This window comes from Theobroma cacao, chromosome 2, assembly GCF_053813885.1.
Source record: "Theobroma cacao isolate CCN51 chromosome 2, ASM5381388v1, whole genome shotgun sequence".
NCBI classification, from domain to species: domain Eukaryota; kingdom Viridiplantae; phylum Streptophyta; class Magnoliopsida; order Malvales; family Malvaceae; genus Theobroma; species Theobroma cacao.
The window spans coordinates 4,872,070-4,890,940 of NC_142640.1; the positions used below are offsets into that span (position 1 = coordinate 4,872,070).

Genomic DNA, 18,871 nt, shown 5'->3' on the forward strand with positions numbered 1-18,871 from the left:
CAATATTCCAAAAATGCCCTTGTTCGGCTGCCCTTTTCCATTCTACATTGCATTTTCACCTTACTTGCATGAGACTCCATTTTACGAAAAAGACAGGCAGCGCAGCTCCCTTTCTCCTCCGCTCTTTTCAAAGTCTCTCTCGATATAACCGGAAAACCAGATTCTTTTCTTATATTAAAAAAAAAGGATGGTATCGGACTCGGACCTCGTGACCCGACTCCGAGAAATCCTACGGGATTCCGACCTCGACACCGCCACTGCTGGTAGCGTACGGAGACAACTTGAAAAAGATTTCGGTGTCGACCTATCTGACAGAAAAGGTTTTGTGAGGGACCAAATCGACATTTTCCTCGAAACCCTAAATCAAGAAAATGAAAAAGAAGAACAGGGACCAGAATCTGAAAATGCAAAGATTGAAGAAGATGATGATGAAGAAGAAGAAAGCAAGGGAGAAGGAAGCGAAAAACCAAGGCAGGTTTTTTTATGTTTTTTATTATCATTATTAATAGGTTTATAAAGAAATGAGGCGCTTTAACTGTTTACTTTTCATTTTTGAAGGGAAAGATTTATCAAGTTTCATTTTGTTTTTTCTTTTAAAGAATGAATTAAGAAAAGATTGTTAATTTACGTTTTATTGTTGGTTATGATTGCTTTGCAATAATCAATTGAGTTATGTAAGAATTGATATGTCATCTGAATTGCTAGGATATCGCAAGTTTCTGGTATTAATATTGTGGATAGTTGTTGCCTTGTTTTTATTTAGGAGAGGAAGTAAAGTGGATAAACCAGTCAAGAAAAGAGGAGGTGGCTTTCAGAAAGTGTGTAGCCTTTCTCCTCAGCTTCAAAAAGTAGTGGGACAATCTGAATTGCCTAGAACTGAGGTATGTCTACTGGTTATCGGCGTCTGTTTGCGGATTTTTGTTTTTGTTAATTGTACTATTTCACAATGGTAATTTTGGAAAATCTGAATCCCTTATTTGACTTTTACTTTCTCATTTACTATGCTTGTAGGTTGTGAAGAAACTTTGGTTATATATCAGGGAGAACAATTTGCAAGACCCAAAGAACAAGCGAAATATTATATGTGATGAATCACTCCGTGCCATTTTTCGCGTAAATTCTATTAATATGTTTCAAATGAATAAAGCCCTGACCAAGCATATCTGGCCGTTAAGTGCAGAAGATGGTATTTTCTTTGGATGCATTTTTTATTTATCTGCTATGGATGCTCCTTTTTCTCTAGTTTTTGCCCATGTAACTTACATATTGAGCTCTATGAGGGTGATTTCCTTTTTTATTTGCATTAAAGGAACCAGACCCACTATGTCTACATTGATCATTGCAATTGATTAATTATACAATGCAAAGACACTTGGACACATGCACACATGGACTCACAAGTTTTAAATTTGCCAGTATCGAAAGTTTTCTCTGCATTTTTTGCTAACAAGTAATGTGAGGAAAACTGTCCTTTATTATGGTTCCTTTATAGTAATTGATTTGAATGATAAGCTTGAGTGAGAGAGCCTTCTAGCGGGCTTGTAGGGCCTGTCTTTTAAATTTAGATAAACACATTTTATTTATGATGGTTCCTATTATAATTTCCTAGTCGTAGTAGAAGATGGTTATAATGGGGAAGCAGTACTTTCCATGTACTTTGGAGGCCCTAAGCACCTAAGCCATTGACCTATTGCCAATAGTTGTTTAGGAGATGATAAAATAGAAACAGATATAAAAATTTGTTGCACATGAATCATAGATACCACAAAAATAAATAAATAAATAACACATGTTGACGAAAGATAAAGAACATTTCAGTGTTAGCGATTATGTCTTGCTAGCAATTTGTAAACGTATTATTTTCTCTGCTTTCATAGGTTATTTTTCTTTCTAATGGATGTGATATGTAATATTTCCAATGTGCAAACTAATCTATTTCTTCCAGTCTTGGATTACCTTAGGATGTTTACATTTTTCTGCAATTTCAACTTCAACTTCCACAAACAGGCTTCCACATTGAACTTCAGTTTTGTTTCACTAATGGTATATTATAATTTTCTTATGTCTTTCCTCTGAAGGCATTATCATGAACTTGCATGATTAATGGGGTTGTTTAGATATTAACACTATGCCATCAACATAAATTCAGAAAATGTAAAGCATGAGATGAAATGTGAAGATAGTCATGATTCTGTATCAGTAGATGCTAAAAATGCTGAGGAAGAAGAGGAGGAGGAGGAGGAGGAGCGGGGGGAGGAGGAGGAGGAGGAAGAAGTAGAAGAAGAAGAAGAAGAAGAGCAAGAGCCAGAGCAAGAGGGTAATGCACGTGGAAGCAAGAACAAAAGGTTTTTTCTTTTTCTTTTTTTTTTCTGACTATCATTTTTGTTGGTGTTTGCTTGTACTTCTGAAAACCATTAATCAAGTTATATGTATTCATTGTCAATCCTATATGTATGGTCAATGCCAGCCCACTATCTATACATTTTCCTTGTGAAACTAGTAATCAATTGTGAGATAGGGAGACAAGTTCCAAACTGCAACTATACTGTTAGTTTCTGGTATATATATTTGTTTAAGTTTTGTACCATTTCATCAAGTTGTGCAGTTGCATGGATCCCTTGATTTCATGGTTTTAGGTTGTCCTTCATTGGTTGTATCCCCGTGCTATTAGATAGAGTAGAATAGATGGATGCTGAAATATGTTGCTATTGAAAATATACTGAAGAGCAATATTTCTTAAGTTACTGATTGCTGGTGTAAAGTTTCTTAACAAAATTATTGTAGGTCAGCTAAGGTTGATAAAGATGTCAAGAGAAGAGGAGGTGGGTTTACTAAGTTGTGCAGTCTTTCTCCACAACTTCAAGCATTTATTGGAGAACCTGAGTTGGCCAGAACAGAGGTATGCAAGCAAAGTTTTGGAAAATTCGTTTTCAACTTCTTGTTAATTCATATTATCTAAAGAAACTTTTTGAATGAAAATTGCACTTTAATTCTGAAGAAATTTTTTCCCCCTTCTTTTACCCTTACTTCTAGGTTGTCAAGAGATTGTGGACCTATATCCGGGAAAAGAATTTGCAAGATCCAAAGAACAGACGAAATATACTATGTGATCAATCATTGCACGCTATTTTTCGCGTAAATACTATCAACATGTTTCAGATGAACAAAGCTCTGTCCAAACACATATGGCCATTAAATGAGGAAGATGGTATCGTCTTAAACAGGATTTCCCTTATAGTTCATGAGATTTTGATATAAATATTATGTGGTCTTTGTTTTCACCTCACATTTTGTCCTGGTTGGCCAAACGCTAGCATGGCTCTTCTTGCCTTTAAATTTTCCTTGGTACTTGAATTTGGAGTAACTTTTATTTTATTGATGTGCTTTAACAAGATGGCCCCTTCAAATTATTATGTATAAATGCAAAGTTGGTAAATTTTCTTATAAAAGGGGATCCTTGACTTTTGTATAAATGCAAAGTTGGTAAGTTTTCTTTAGGAAGGGATGCTTTGACTTTTCTATTCATATGATACCAATTGATATTTGGAAATTTTATTTTCTCAATTATGCTGCATGTAAAATTGAGGTAAAATGGAATACAAGATTTATTCTAATTTGTTAATTAGTTCTAATTATTAATGTTATTGAAGGGTTGATTTTTTCAACTATTCCTTCAACACAGTGAAACTAATTTAATATTTAGCACGTTTGAAATATACTTTAAACATGTTTCTTGTGATTTTTGAAATATTTATCTAGCAATAGGTTTGTGATGGAGTATTATTTTTTAGATTCCGAAGAATACTTATTTTTGACAGAAATTCAGAAAGTAGAGCATTCATTGTTTGAGCTTATCTTATAGTGACTTTATATTTATGTGGACATAATACAGGGTTTTCTGCAGTCCATATAAGTAGGTTATTATCATACTATTGAGAGAGTTGGCTTTTTGGATGATTGAGATATTGAGATTTGGGATTTAAGGTTTTGGCAATCAAAATTCAGTTATATATCAATTTTTTTTTTAATTAAATTCTTGGTAGTTGATTTAGGGTTTTGAGATGTTTGTATAGTAAACCTTGCAGTTAGTTTCTGGCCTAAACTGCCCTCGAAGTTCATGCAAGCTACAAATATAAGAATCTCTAACAGCACATTGTCCATTTAGCCTGGTTTAAGTGGTTCATATTTGTTTATGTGACTGCTTTTGCCCAATCTCCACATTCTACGCCTTTTGTAATATCTTTTTCTATCTCTGAATACAATCTCTTTTTCTGTGCCATAATTTAAACCAGCTGAAAGATAATCTCTTTTTGTGTTAGATAATATCTTTCTGTGTTTTTTTTTTGGGTTAGTTCCCTCAGGAGATTCATAATCCATATGAAATCTTGTAAATAAACAAAATGACCAGTAGGTGATAATTGAGCGAGCAGTAACAAAACCTACAAACTAGTTTTAGGTACCTTTACTGAAGTAGAAATTTGTACTACTTCAAAATGTCTGGTGAGTGCAGGTTCAATATCCCATATACTTTTCCTATATTAAGATCCTTGTTATGTCTAGTTTAACATAGATACCTCATGCTTGAAGGTTGAGTATGTATCTTTAAGGGCTTATATTTCCCTTTGGTTTTTATTCATCGAAAGATTTAAATTATTCATAGCAAGCATATGTAGTTTGATAGGATCTTCATCTGAAAGGTTTGTACTTTATATTTGAATCATTCTGTCCAAAAACCATTACTTAAATTCTTTTTCTATATTGAAGTTTGATTGTTTTATTGTTTGTTGTGGGGATTTGCTCTTGTGCATTACTATATGAATAGTACTATACATAGGCTTTGTTTCTGTTGAATTATTGTTTGTCTACAAAGTATGTCTTCATTGCTTGAATAAATTGTTTGTTTCCTTGATGTGGCAGCTCAAGCTGACTCAACAAAAATTGAAAGGAAATCTAAGCAAGGAAGAGAAAGAGGTGAGTAAATTTTCAAGTGAATTAGCTATGAGCTTGCTGGGGACCTGCATGTTTTTGGCTGCTCATGCAAGAAAAGGGATAATATACCTTCGTTCACTGATGATTGCTCTGAGGATTTTTATCTAACAATTTTTTAACTATTCAGGTCCATTTGAGCCAAAACAGAAAGAAAAGAGGCAGAAGAAAGGGGCTTCTGGTTTTCTTGCTCCCCTTCCGCTTTCAGATGCTCTAGTGAATTTTTTTGGTACTGGTGAAAATGCATTATCTCGTGCTGACGTTGTGAAGAGAATGTGGGAGTACATAAAACAGAATGATCTGCAGGTTTGCCTCTGCTGTTCTTTGTTGTTGGTACTTTGTGGTTCTGATTTTTGGTAACAAGCTTGGATGATAAAATCTCCATTCATGTGATGAATAATTGAATCTCTTCCAGAAATTGTACATGTTTGGCAATTGAACAAGCTTTGGTTCAGACATGTTTATTTTGCTAGATATAGCTTGCTGAGCTCCCTAATTTATGAATTAATTCCAGGCTGCTTATCAGCTTCATAGGTTGGCTTTCACAAATTTACATCTTGCCACTGGATACCATACATTAATATCCTCGTAATTGTCAATATTAGCAAAAATTGCAATGCTGTTGTGATTTCTTTTTGTTTTATGATTATTATGAAGTTTAAAAAAGTCATATGGTTATAAGCACTGTGTATGATTTCTTTTTCCCTCTCAAAATCTGAACTTTAGCCTGGGCCAAGTTGAAATTGTTGCTGGCAAAATGTACTTTACCGTCAGGACTGAGCTTTTGAAATTGTTGCTTGATTTCATCTGGATATGGTTCCTCTGAATCATGTCCAATTTGTTTTACAAGGATCACTTGTCAAGATTGTCTTGTTCAGGCTCGAATATGCTTTGTATCTGTGTTTAACTAAATGCATACAGCGGCTGCAATTAATAAATTGTGATAAGATACTTCTTGTAATTGTTGTGCTTCATATTATCTACATTATTCTTTTCTTCTTTTTTGAAATTTTATTTACATTATTCTAAATGGAACATGAATTCTTTATCTTACTCATTGTTTTCTGTGTTTCAAAAGGATCCATCTGATAAGAGGAGAATTTTATGTGATGATAAACTCAAAGAACTTTTGGAGGTGGACTCCTTCAACGGTTTTACTATCCCAAAGCTTCTGACCACACATTTCATCAAGATGGAACAGTGAGTTGTTTTTCTGTATATAACATAAGCCCATAGGAAGTGGGCAATTTTGCTTTGAGATGAAATTAGGTTTTGGCTGTTGTCTGGTAATTGTGTACTGCCTAACATGTCCTAGAAATGGAAGCAGCATCTTTGAGGAAGTTGATTAAAACTTTCTGCTGTTACCCACATGATATCATGTACCTTTGTTTGTCTTTGCCACTTTGTCTTTTCCCCAACACCATTTTTCTTGGTTTGGGTTTTCAGCAGTCGCTCTTTTTGTTTACTTTTTCATTCTCTTTGGGTTGGGTGGGAGGGTAGGGAAAGTAGGAGAAAAAAGTTGTTAGTGTGGGGTTTACCTTCTTTACATGATCTGCATAGGAGGGCACAACTTGGAATTTTATTTGGACAACTAGAAAGTGGAAAGATGAAACGTGAGCATCTAGAAAGCTGGTTTGTTGTTCATTCTGGTCTTTCCGGGACCAACAAAGTCAAAAGAATTTTCATAGCCTGTTTGATCCTTTTGCAACAAAATTTGTTTCCAGGATGTGGATGGCGTACTTTGTGCTATCCAACTGGTGGGCTTTAAGCAATTGCTAGACGTTGTTTTTAGTTTATATCAGCAGAAAGGGATTGGCCATGATCTTTACTAGGGTGTGTACATGTCTTGGGAGTATGTCGTCAAGATTTTGTCATCAATTAATGTAATATGCTGGAACAAATAACTGATTTCATTAGTTTATATTGGTACATTAGTTGTTGGTTTTAAGGTTGGGAACCTTGGGCCAAGTGTGAGTACTTCTTTTCCACCACCCTTAGAAACGTTTAAGAGCGATGTGCGAATTGTGTTCACATGCATTGTTTTCACATTTTTGTGTTAGCTGGAGTTCACGCGCGAATTGTGTGCAATGTTGGCATTTGCCATTGCCATGATAAGAATTTATAGTTTAGAATATCACGTGGACATCATTGTATTTATTCTTTTCTTTTCTTTTCTTTCTGTTTTTTGTTTTTTGGGTGGTAGTTTGAAGTAATGGTTCCTCATTTATACACCAAATTGACCTCAATTCAAAGATCAGTAAGTCATCTGGTAGATATTTCTTTTTTCTTTCTTTCTTTCTTTTCTGGCCTATGGGTCTGTAATTTCAATGAACCATGAGGGGTATGTGAAGGAATGGAAGAAGGCCAATGATGGCAAGGGTGTCAGCGGGAGGTAATTAGTGCCAAGGACACTTTATATTTTCTTTGGGGTTGGAATAGTGAAGAGTGGGTGGAAAAAGAAAACGAGCCCAAAATAGAAGCCAGAGAAGAGACGTTTGATCAGCAAAAAGAAAAACAATTAAAAAGAGGGATCCCTGATTGAATGGATGATGTGAAATTTTATTTATAAAAAGAAAAAGTGGGAAAATATAAGAAGCAAGAGAATCTTTTGGAGTATGGGACCCATCAATATTCGAAACGTTAAAAGCACCGCCGATGGTACGCGGCGAACCGATTCCATCAGCCCTGATGTGCCACGCGCACCATCCGACGATGCCTCACGATATCAAAATATATACAAACGAGCTTTCCTTTTGGGCCTAGATGGACTCTTCCCTGTACCCATCTATTGGGGAAACGAGCAAATTTAAGTAATAGGAATTTCAACTCCTCATTTTATTCTCATTTCCAATTGTTAGTAAATATTATGTTAAAGATTTTGTTTGGTTGATTTTTTTAAATTATTTTTATTTATTTTTATTTTAAAAAATAAGAATCAAACATATCAAATAAATGTTTCATTTTTTTTTAAAAATTTTTGGCACGATTTTGGTGGAATAATAATGGAAGGATGGAACTACTTTAATTTTATTGGGTTCCAACTTGATGCGGTGGTAAAGTGAAATGAAAATAACCACTTACAGCTTTGGAATCTATGGCTGGAAAGGCCAAATTCTAATTTTTGGGAGGGGAAGTAAATTTTGTGTGGTCCAGTATTGAATGTGATCGTTTATCACAAAGGGAAGGAATAATCATTCTGGACTGTAGTTGATGCGAATATGAAGTAATATTACTATTATTAATCATTTGACTACATTGAAATTCAATAAATGCAAAGGTAGTTTCCACCACCAGTACTCAAGATAGGGTTTCCCAAGTCAAATCCAAAGCAATCCTCACACTTAGCAAATGCAAGATAAGTTTAATGGGGGTGGTAGAATTTGGTTCTTGGTAGATTAAATGTGCTAATGGAAGGGAATGTGTTACACATATGGGAATCAACAATCATGCTTTTGATTTGCTTACAAAGCAAAAGATTGGTTGAATCTTGGAAAAAAACACAATTAACCCAATATTCCTTGTCCTTGATAGAGTTGAAATTATAAGGGAAGGGGGGGTAAGTTCATCGAGATGTGAAAGAAGTAAGGATGGGGGAAGAAAAAATGATGATGCTAGGGGGAAGGGGCCAGAGAGGGTAAGTGGAATTCTCGCAAGGACAAAGCACGAACAATAATGCCACTCAACAACCCCTTAAAGTAGACAAAGACACCCAAACCCTAAATGACAAAACCAACCTTAGAAAGGAGCAAGGAGGCTGTTAAACCCTTCGCAACATCCTTCATTATTTAAAAAGATTCCATCTTGACAAAGGATCCAGAAAAAGAAAATAGGAATTGGAGAAATAACAACAATAATAATGGGGACAAAAGATACCCTCAAAGAGAAGGGTCACAAAAACGCCATGAAACAATGAGACTTGTCACCACGTGAAAGATGCTTTTATGGGGGCAAGGGTTTTTTTGATTGGGATTTCTTGAGTGTCTTGTTCGAAACCCTCTTAAATAAGGTATCTTAAATACTTCTTTGGATTCAATTTTTCTTCTAGTTGGGGTTTGTAACTTTCTTGACAGTGAAAGGGAAATGGACTTCGTTCAGTGAATCTTGTGGAAAAATTTCGGGACACACCCCACACCCCACACCTGCAGTTACTGCAAACTTTCTTTCTATTCTTTTCTTCTCTCTCTTTTTACTGGTGGATGAAGCACTATTGCCTAGATTTTTATGATAAAGATGAATTTTTTTTTTTTTTCTAATGTTGCATCATGTAAGCTGTACAAGCAACCAAATGAGATTCTTTCAATTATCATCCCCCCCTATAGGGATCAATGGCAGAGAATGTGTGGTGAGAGATCTTTTCTTTAGAAATCTCAAAATCAATTTCACTTCTAGGTTTTGAGTAGATTTGAGGGTATTATTTTTATATTACTCCAAACTCCTACATCTCAGTTGAAGAGAAGTTGAGAGACAAAACAGATGGAATTCTTTAGCTCAACACCAAAAGGAATAAAACAACAGGGAAGAGACCAGTAAAATACATCCAAATTCTGAATCTTTGGTTGCAAATACAAAAAACATATTCAATTGTCCCAAGTTTTTTGTCCTGAACAATCCAAGAATATAGCAAAGTTTCTTTTTCTTTTTTTTTCCTTGCCAAATATCTACCATACAAGCATTTATAACAACACATAATGAGTTGGGGTAAAAAATGATTGACCATTACTACAGGCATGCATCTCTACTTAATTGCCTACCTGTATTTTTATAGATTGATTGAGCAAACAGCACTCTCCAAATTATTGCTAGCAACCCCATTATTGAACTTAAGGGGAATAAATAAAAAGAAAAAGAAAGAAAGAAAGAAAACCAAATTCCCAATCATCAGTAAAATTCCATAGATATTTGGTCCTAGTAGTCATTTATAAGTATTCCTTTGCAGAATATAACAGTGTGAAACACACACAAATCTAGTCTCTATCAGGCAGATAAGAATGGAAAAGGGGGATTTCAGATGGTTACAGATACCATGTTTTCTTGGATTCTTCAATTCTTGAAGAGTATCCTTGAAATATATATATATATTAGAATATTGGGCACTCTCTGTTAAGAGATGCTTCGCTTTGGCCATCAAGAACAAAGAATTGGTTGGCTTTCACGCGGTCAAGCAAGCCACCTCACCATGCACTATTCCTTTTCTTTTTTTGGCTCTCTCTCTCTCTCTCTCTCTCTCTCAATCAAAAGAGTAAATTCCACACTACCCCGTTTGAAAATTGACTGAACCGGGTTTTGTCTGCGTCTCGTGACCTGTCTGTCTTCCAATTCCCATTTGGTATCATTACTTTGATTAGAAGCGGGATTAAGAGAATCTTGTTCTTCCCTTGACCACTCATATTCATTTAGACTGAAGAATACATAGCCTCCTTTTTTTTTGAAAAGAAGAATGCATAGCCTCCTACCGTATAATAAGGGGACAAAGCTATCCTTTAAGCTGACTAAAATACCTTCTGCTTTCTTGGAACCTACCTACATCATAACATATGCAATAAGACTACTTCCACCTCACATGGACCTAAAAAACGACTTCATCTTACGAATATCGTAGGAAGAAAATTTAGGTCAAAATGGAGAAATGGTGCATCTTAATTTGCTCCTTGACCATTTGCTTCCTCATGGAAGGTGTTTATCATATAAATGGTGAAACCAAACTGATACCAGATCAGTTGCATGGTATAAATAGTTACTGTTGTAAGCGTGCTTCCAAGGAGGTATAATGGCAAGGAGCAAAAAGTGGTACTGCTTCTGGCTTTGATTCTGCTTCCATCTTTAATCTAATCATGATCTCAAACAACAAATACATACACATGACGCCATAATCAAGTCTGGAAGGTCTGAGAAAATGGAACCATGTGCCACGACAAATTCTTTTACACCACATCTCAAGTAATTAAAAACTTTGAGGGTTTGGTTTTCCTTTTTTGTTTTATTTCTTCTTCTTCTTATGATAATTTTGAATCAAATTGAAAATTGATTAGAAAGTTCTTTCAGTTACTACTTATCAACAATATATCGATTTTAGAAAAAAGTCATGAGATATTTGAAAAATAATAAAATTTATATCAAAAAATAATCATCTTTTTTTTAAAAAAAAATCGGAGTATATATTTTTCAAAGGTAATTTAAAAAATAATGCATTCTCTCACTAATATCTGTAGTTATTAGAATTATCATCTCATCCTCTGATTAAAATAATAATCAACTATCTATATATAATAGAATTGGAGTGATTAATTATTATGTAAATAATTTTTTTGTCACCGCCTCACTTTTTTATTCATATTTTTAATTCAAAAGAATTGTCTATTACATAGAAGAAATTTCAAAACTCATCTCATATTTTATTAATCAAAATCTGTAATATTTTATTTCATTTAATTATTCAAGGATTTGTTACTTAGACTCCTCTCTAAGAGATATGGTTGTTAGTGAGTTTTTACTAGTGAATCATTATCTTTATATATTAAAAAAAACTGTAGATGAAAAAGGAAAGGGCAGTGTGGGTGAGTTAAAGAAGCGGGGACAAATAGATTCTTTGGTTACAAGCACCCGACAGAACCGACGGAGATGCGAGAAACCGGAGTGGATCCAATCCAAACTACACGTTTCAGATAGAATAGAAAACTGTGGAACACCCATAAGAAGTGAAAGACGTATCTACTTGTATTTAAAAAAAAAAAACAAAACAAAACTGTAAACAGAGGGGAGAATAATTAATTAAATGCGAAAGAAAGAATTTGGTGGAGGGAGAGAGAGATTCTTAATTCTATGGAAGAGGAATGGAATCTAACGGCTGGAAAAGCTTGTCCTTTTTGGGGGGCTTGCCAAAAAATAATTAAAAAAAGGGAGCATCTTTCTTCTTCCTTACAACTACTGAAATCTCAGGCCATATCGAAGTTGGGTCCCACACATCTCTAAGATTCCCTATCTCTAAGTTTCAAACACAACCCGTTTTTTTCTTTTTTACATAACGCTTCACTTCTCTCCCATGGGACGTGCTCCACACCGTCCAATCATGGGCTGTGTGGTGTCCTTTTCTTCGAAGTGTTCAGCTTTTCGCGTTTCTACATTTACCGCCAAATGTCTGATAGCATCATTAGCTTGTTGATTCCTCTCATAGCTTTGTCTATTCTATTATAAATATAATTTTTTATTTTACCATTTCGGTCTCTTTTTAGAATTTCAATATGAAAATTTTAAATGTAAATAATTTTAAATATTTTTATTTCATCCATATCTGATCTTGATTTCATATAAAATTTTAAGAAAATAAGTTTAAATTTCTAATTCAATAAACACGCTTATTAAGTGAAGTAAGATATCACATCTTTTCACTGAACGTTGAATTTTAATAATTTACCTTTATGTAAAATATCTATATATATATATATATATATATATATAATTAACTTATATCATCAAAGTAGTAATGAAAATAGAAGAATTATACTTATAGCTATTAAACAAAATCGTTTGAAATTTGAAACTTGACCTTTTTTTATGACAATAGTTTCCTCACAAAGGTTTGAATCTCGTCTACTTCAACAGAAGGTATTTTCTTTTTATATTGTGAAAGTGTGATAGTTCATATTTAACAAGTGACAAATGGCAAAAGGCGAAAAGATAGAAAAGTATATTAGATTTTCGTTTAAACATAACTTTTCGAAGCAATCATAATCCAAGTTGAAAATTTTCATCTCATTTCTCGATAAATTCTTTTGACAATTGTGGAGAGAAAAAAAAAAGAGGGAGAGAATATTAATTTATTCGAGAAAACAAGCATCCAGCATCACTTAGACCGTATGAAACTCTTTAAATTGTGCAGAAACTATGTTGGATTAGATATGAGTTGCCAACACTTTGGAGACCAATTCTTCGTATACTTTAAAACCATTTTATAACAGTTTAATAAGTTGGAAAAGGAATTCTCTTTAGGTAGTTTAGGTTCTTTTGCATCTTTTTTGTGGCAACAACTGGCTTGCTAATGCTAAAACCCAAAGATGCCTTTGTGTGTGGCTACGTGGACCTTTGAAGGGGAAAAAAAGCTGACCATAAATTTGGTTTTGGAATCAACAATTTTCTAATCCACCCATTGAACTAAGTCCAGGCTTAGCTGAGCCGTCTGAAACTGGGGGATCCCCTTTTGAAACTACAAAAGAGAATCTCAGCAATGGTGAATAAACCCTTTTTTTGTTTTTATTTTTATTTTATCTCATGTAACTGTTGATGGTAAAATTAAAAAAATATACACGTGTTGGAATATCTATGGACATAGACTAGGCACACTCCAAAAAATTCCACACTGGCTGGCCTTTCTTTTCTCCCACGAAAACCAAATGGTTCTTGAGTCTTTGACCCTTCTCACATCAAAAGTTGGGATTTGATTATACACTTTCTTGGTACAATTGATTATTTTACTTGACCGCAAGCCCTTGTATCACTTAAAATATCTCCTCGTGGTTAAGTCAATTTGACCAAACCCATATGTTTTAATAACCTATAATCCAAGATGCTTAAACCCTTTTCTTGTTCCCAATAGCTGGTAAAGATCCAATCCACTTTGTGGAGTCCATAGCGTCGGTTGAAACACTTCATCACTAATTAGTTCACATTTCCACTTTCTTGAGATTAAAAGAATTCAAACTTATACACTATCATTTATTTATATAATATCATAAATACGTAAACCTTTAACTAAATAAATACTTTTACAATTATGAATATTTACTTTTTATAATTCTCAATTTTTAAATTTATTTATTAACAAGGTTATAACATTTGATTAATTAATGATATTTAAAATCTATACATTAATAACACACCAAATATAATTAATTAATGATAGATTGTTTTTGTTCTTGCTGTTGAATTGTTGGCATGCTGGGACTATGGTGATGCCAAGGGATATTGGAGGGTCTACCCCATTAAGAGGGGCATACTGTCTAATATTACTGGGTTGTTTAGGTGGCTGTTTGTTCTTTTGTTAGGGGAACTTTCTTTCCCTCTCTTTTAATGAAATTCACAATTAGTCTTTTTAAAAAATAATATATATATATATATATATATATATGAGAAGATGTCAACGTTGTTAATTAAGTCAACATAATGATATCAATAATTTCACAAAAATAATTATTATCTTACATATATTATTAATTTATTAAGAAGGGTTTAGAGTTCAAATTGGGGTGGCTCTTATGTTGAAATTACTGTGATTTTGGTGGGAGAATATTTCAATACCCATCGATTCTTTGAAAGAGAAAAAAAAAATGTTTTGATTGAATGATCAAGTATCCATCCATGGAAAAAGCAAAGAAAAGTTTCTATAAAAGTCTTACCATGTCATTTTTCAATTGCCAGTAAATGGGGTTCATGTTAAATGTATATTCTATTAGAGTTTTGAATAATGAATGTGAATGGTGGTACGATGCTTAAACATTAATTGAATGAGAGAGAAAGGTTAATGAGTTAACAAAGTACTGGTAATTACATTAATAATGCTTGGGGAAATTCTTTTTTTTTTTTTTTTAAACTATGGGAGCCTTTCATTTTCACAACTCTTGAAGAATCTGAAAAAGCTAAATGCATAAAAAAATAATAATAATAATAATTGTGGGCAGGGAATTTTTAACAGGAAAAAGGCAGGCCAAGTGTGGCATAAGTATAAAAGTTATGGTACTATGTGTACGATAGAGAGATTCCAATTCAATCCACATATGCCGATCATTGGGTTAATATTTCATTGTTAAAATAAAATAAATATTTACTTTAAAATAAAAAAGAGTAATTTGAATTTTTTTAATAAAAGAGAAATTAAATTAAATAAAATATTAACTTACGTCCTTCTAGATTATGATATGTCCAATTTATTTATTAACAAAATAAAAAAATATTAAAAGGTGAAAGATCAAAAATATATAAACTTATCTCAAAGTCTTCATAATTTGTTACCATATAATCGACTCTTCAATTAGCCTCATGAAATATATGAGTAATAGTACAGTTTCAATCTCATTATAACATATATATCATGTAAGTAATTTAAATATTAATATTAATATATAAAAATTTACAAATACAAAGGATGGTGGGTTTAGGTCATTATAGGTAAAATGTTGGACCTTAAAGTCTTAAACCTACTACTTAATTGTAATTATCTTGTCAAATTACCCCCAAGTGCATTTATTAAGGAAATTATCCAATTATTAGGGAAAGACATACAAAATTACCAATTTTTTTTCAAAAACGAAAAAAAAATTACGGTGTTAGGAATAAAAGGGTGAGTGAACTCGGACGGATTGGGCGAGTGATGGATAGGATACGCGACGATGCGAAAGTGACTTTAAAACCCAAAAACCGCAAACAGAATCTTCGCCTTCCAACATTTCCTTTGTTTTTTTTGCTCTCATATCCAAGAAACCAAATTTAACTTCTTTTTTCTTTTTTTTCATTTCCTCTCTTTCCAAACAACAAACACTTCTCTCTCACTCTACACATTATTATTTGTAAATAAATAAATCTCTTTACCCTGTCTATATATTCATCCATAGATCTCAGCATTTGCCTTCCTCCTTCATTTCACCTCCCTTCTTTCTTAGCTTCAATAGACCCAGAAGACAAACAAAAAGGCCAAAGGAAGGAAAGGAAGGAAGAAACAGAGAAAGGAGAAGTATTGTGAGAGACAAAGAAGGGATCGAAAATGGGTTCGGTTCCACCAGAACTGAGCTTGGATTTTAGACCAACTTTTGTACCCAAAACGATCAGTAATTTCCTCAAGGAGGTTTCAATGGTCGGAAACGTTTCTGACAAGGTTTCAAAAGTCGATGCTTTTGTCAAAGGATTGGAAGAAGAAATGAGAAAGATCGATGCTTTTAAACGTGAACTTCCTCTTTGCATGCTCCTTTTGAATGATGGTTCGTTTCTTCAATCAATTTATATCTCACTTTTATTTTTTCTTATTAGCGAGGGTTCCCTTTTGATTTTTTTAGGGAAAAAAATCCCAGTTCTTGATCGAGATTTTTCTTTTTTGATTAGAAAACGTTTATTTCTATAGCTTGGTTTTTGGTTTTTTTGATCGTTTTGGTTGAAAGAGTTAGTTATTTTAACTTGGGTTTTGGTTGTTTTGAGATTGTAATTAATGTATTTAATGCAATTTTGAATTTGTTTTGTTTGGTTGCAGCAATTGTAGCTTTGAAAGAGGAGTCAATGCAATGTGTAACAAGAAATGTTGAACCAGTTTTAGAAGAATTTATTCCGTTGAAGAACAACAAGAAGGAAACTAAACACAGTGAAGAAGATGGTGCATCAATTACCACCAAAAAGGATAAAGATCCTAACAACAACAACTACAATATTAATAAAGACAAGAAAAATTGGATGAGTTCCGTTCAGCTTTGGAACACTGATGATGATGATTATCGCTCCACTGATCACAAACTAGACACTAAGGTACTTCAAAATTAAAAAAAAAAAAAATGAAGGACACCACATTTAAGCTAAAGACGTAGTTTGTAATGAAATAAATTTGCTAAAGATTGAATACTGTTTCCTTGGTTTACAACAGAGAAACGATGAAGATCCATTCCAAGGATGTAAAAACAGGGGATCAGCGAGGGCATTTATGCCATTCAAGCCAAATTTGGGTTTAGCAGTGAGGAAAGAAGAAAAAGAGGAGATACCAGTTCACGGACTAACGCTTTTGACTCCTGGAATCAAGAATCTGAAAGAGGAATCAGGTTCCACAGGATCCAGGACAAGTTGTAGCAGAGCAGTTTCATCTTCTGCCCCCAATGCTCAGTCGAATTTTCGGTCTGGACCACAGCCGCTGGCCCATCACCTGCAGCAGCAGCAGCAACAGCAGCAGACTGCTAGGAAGCAAAGGAGGTGCTGGTCACCTGAGTTGCATCGCCGGTTTGTCAATGCCTTGCAGCAGTTAGGAGGCTCTCAAGGTGAGGAAATGAATGTTAATTAGAAATTGACTTAGCTGTTGACAATTTTATTTTTGTGGTTGTCTTGAGTTGGATTCTTTATTGCTCAAGTTATCCTAGATAAGAATTAAGAAGTTCTGTCAATGAGAGGATTGGACTTGCAAGAACAGCACCTCTTTGTAGCAAGATTCTGTTCCTTTATCACTTATCTGATTTTTTTCAGAGATGGAAAGTACAAACTAGAGTTGAACAAGATTTTTTATAATCTGGCTAAGAGATAGGTGTTTCTATTATGTATGTATAATTCATTTGATTTGAGACCATGGAGAATAAAAGCCATAAGAAACTGGAAATTGTGTAGCATTAATTTTTCTGTTGGGATCATGGGATTGGAGTGTTGATTTTGACGGCAATATACTCTTTGATTCTTTTCCTTTCAAGTTTCTAAGTCAAATTTTTTAATTCTTTTGCAGTGGCCACCCCAAAGCAGATTAGGGAACTTATGCAAGTAGATGGCTTGACCAATGATGAAGTTAAGAGTCATTTGCAGGTGGTTTCTTAGTTCCTCTTCTTTCTTGGTAGTTCGATCTCTGGAAAGGAGTGAAAAGAGAGAAATGTCTTGTGTGTTACTATTTCCCTGGTTTTTAAAGTTTTTTTTTTTATCCTTGGCTTTTTCTCTTAAGTTTTGATGATGAATATTGATGGAAGAATTTTCCTGACTTTCCAGAAATATAGACTTCACACAAGAAGACTTCCACCTTCTACAACCACCCCTGCTAATCAATCAGTCGTTGTTTTGGGGAGTGGTCTGTGGATATCCCAAGATCAGTATGGAGAATCCTCAAAGGGGAGCAGTTCTCAGTCTGGTTCTCCTCAAGGTCCTCTGCAATTAGCCGCAAATACTGGAGGGACCTCCACTACAGGAGGTGACAGTATGGAAGATGATGAAGATGCAAAATCTGAGAGCTATAGCTGGAAAAGCCATATTCACAAACCTGGAAAAGATGATGTATAGAGTGTATCCACCATGAATTTTGCAGATAAAAGTATACATGGGAGGAGTTCATGACTACAAAAAATTATATACTATTACTATATAATACATAAAAGGAGAAGGATCTTGAGAGATGAGAGAGGCTGTTAAATTTTGCAGGATTAGATTTCCTTCTATCTTGAACTGAGTTTTGTTTTATTCCGGAACTAGCACAAGAATTCCAATTATGATCCATGTTTTCCGTGGAAGAAACGTGAGCGCTATTCCCTTATCATAAAGCTATGGCTTCTCCATTAGATTGAACCTATGTTGGCTAGTGCTGTCTACTATTTTGAGGTTTTAGAAATGCCTCAATGTCCAAGAAATTGTCGTTAAAATGGCTTCCTTTTGATAGGTGTTTCTGCAGTTTAATTGCAAGTACCCTGACATGCACCCGTATCCAACTCAATCCAAGGGCAATTCATTCATCGTTCCAGTCTTTTTTCACTGAGACCTGTTGAGAGAGTGCTCTCACAAAGTTTCTTGAGTATAATGATGAAGCTTGGTAAACGCTTTCATCTTGTTAAACAGTCACTAAGAAGAAGCCAGAAAATCAAAAATTGACGTAGGTAGTCGCTAGTATTCGCCTAATCCGGGGCAGGTGAGCAGTAAATCAGAGATATTCCATTTGGTTGGTCAATAGGTTTTCAGCTTTCTCAAAGAACTTTCTTGTGCTAATTGTTCTGTTTACATGCTTGCCCTCCACTTTTCCCCGTGGAAAGAATCTCAAATCGTTTTTCTACATAGGAGTACAAGTCCTAGAAATGGCCTTGAAGCTTAAGCAAAGCAAACATCTGCCTGTAAAGGTCCAACAAGGAAAGACTTGACCTCACATTTTTCTACTGCCCCATCTGGTGGGTCACTGAGTTTGGCC

General features: G+C 34.2%; 2 protein-coding genes across 2 annotated transcripts; both read left to right on the plus strand.

The window, feature by feature from the left end:
• The first annotated feature begins 70 nt into the window (after positions 1–70).
• Positions 71–6,337, plus strand: LOC18607882 (SWIB complex BAF60b domain-containing protein). The gene is made up of 9 exons (XM_007042288.3): positions 71–471; positions 764–881; positions 1,012–1,186; positions 2,150–2,345; positions 2,785–2,899; positions 3,034–3,208; positions 4,918–4,971; positions 5,117–5,292; positions 6,065–6,337. Exons 1-9 carry the CDS (start codon positions 188–190, stop codon positions 6,188–6,190), a joined length of 1,419 nt encoding a protein of 472 aa, XP_007042350.2. The 5' UTR covers positions 71–187; the 3' UTR covers positions 6,191–6,337.
• A 9,113-nt stretch (positions 6,338–15,450) lies between these two features.
• Positions 15,451–18,363, plus strand: LOC18607883 (transcription factor HHO6-like). The gene is made up of 5 exons (XM_007042289.3): positions 15,451–15,950; positions 16,217–16,485; positions 16,601–16,985; positions 17,438–17,514; positions 17,692–18,363. Exons 1-5 carry the CDS (start codon positions 15,737–15,739, stop codon positions 17,977–17,979), a joined length of 1,233 nt encoding a protein of 410 aa, XP_007042351.3. The 5' UTR covers positions 15,451–15,736; the 3' UTR covers positions 17,980–18,363.
• Positions 18,364–18,871: the final 508 nt, after the last annotated feature.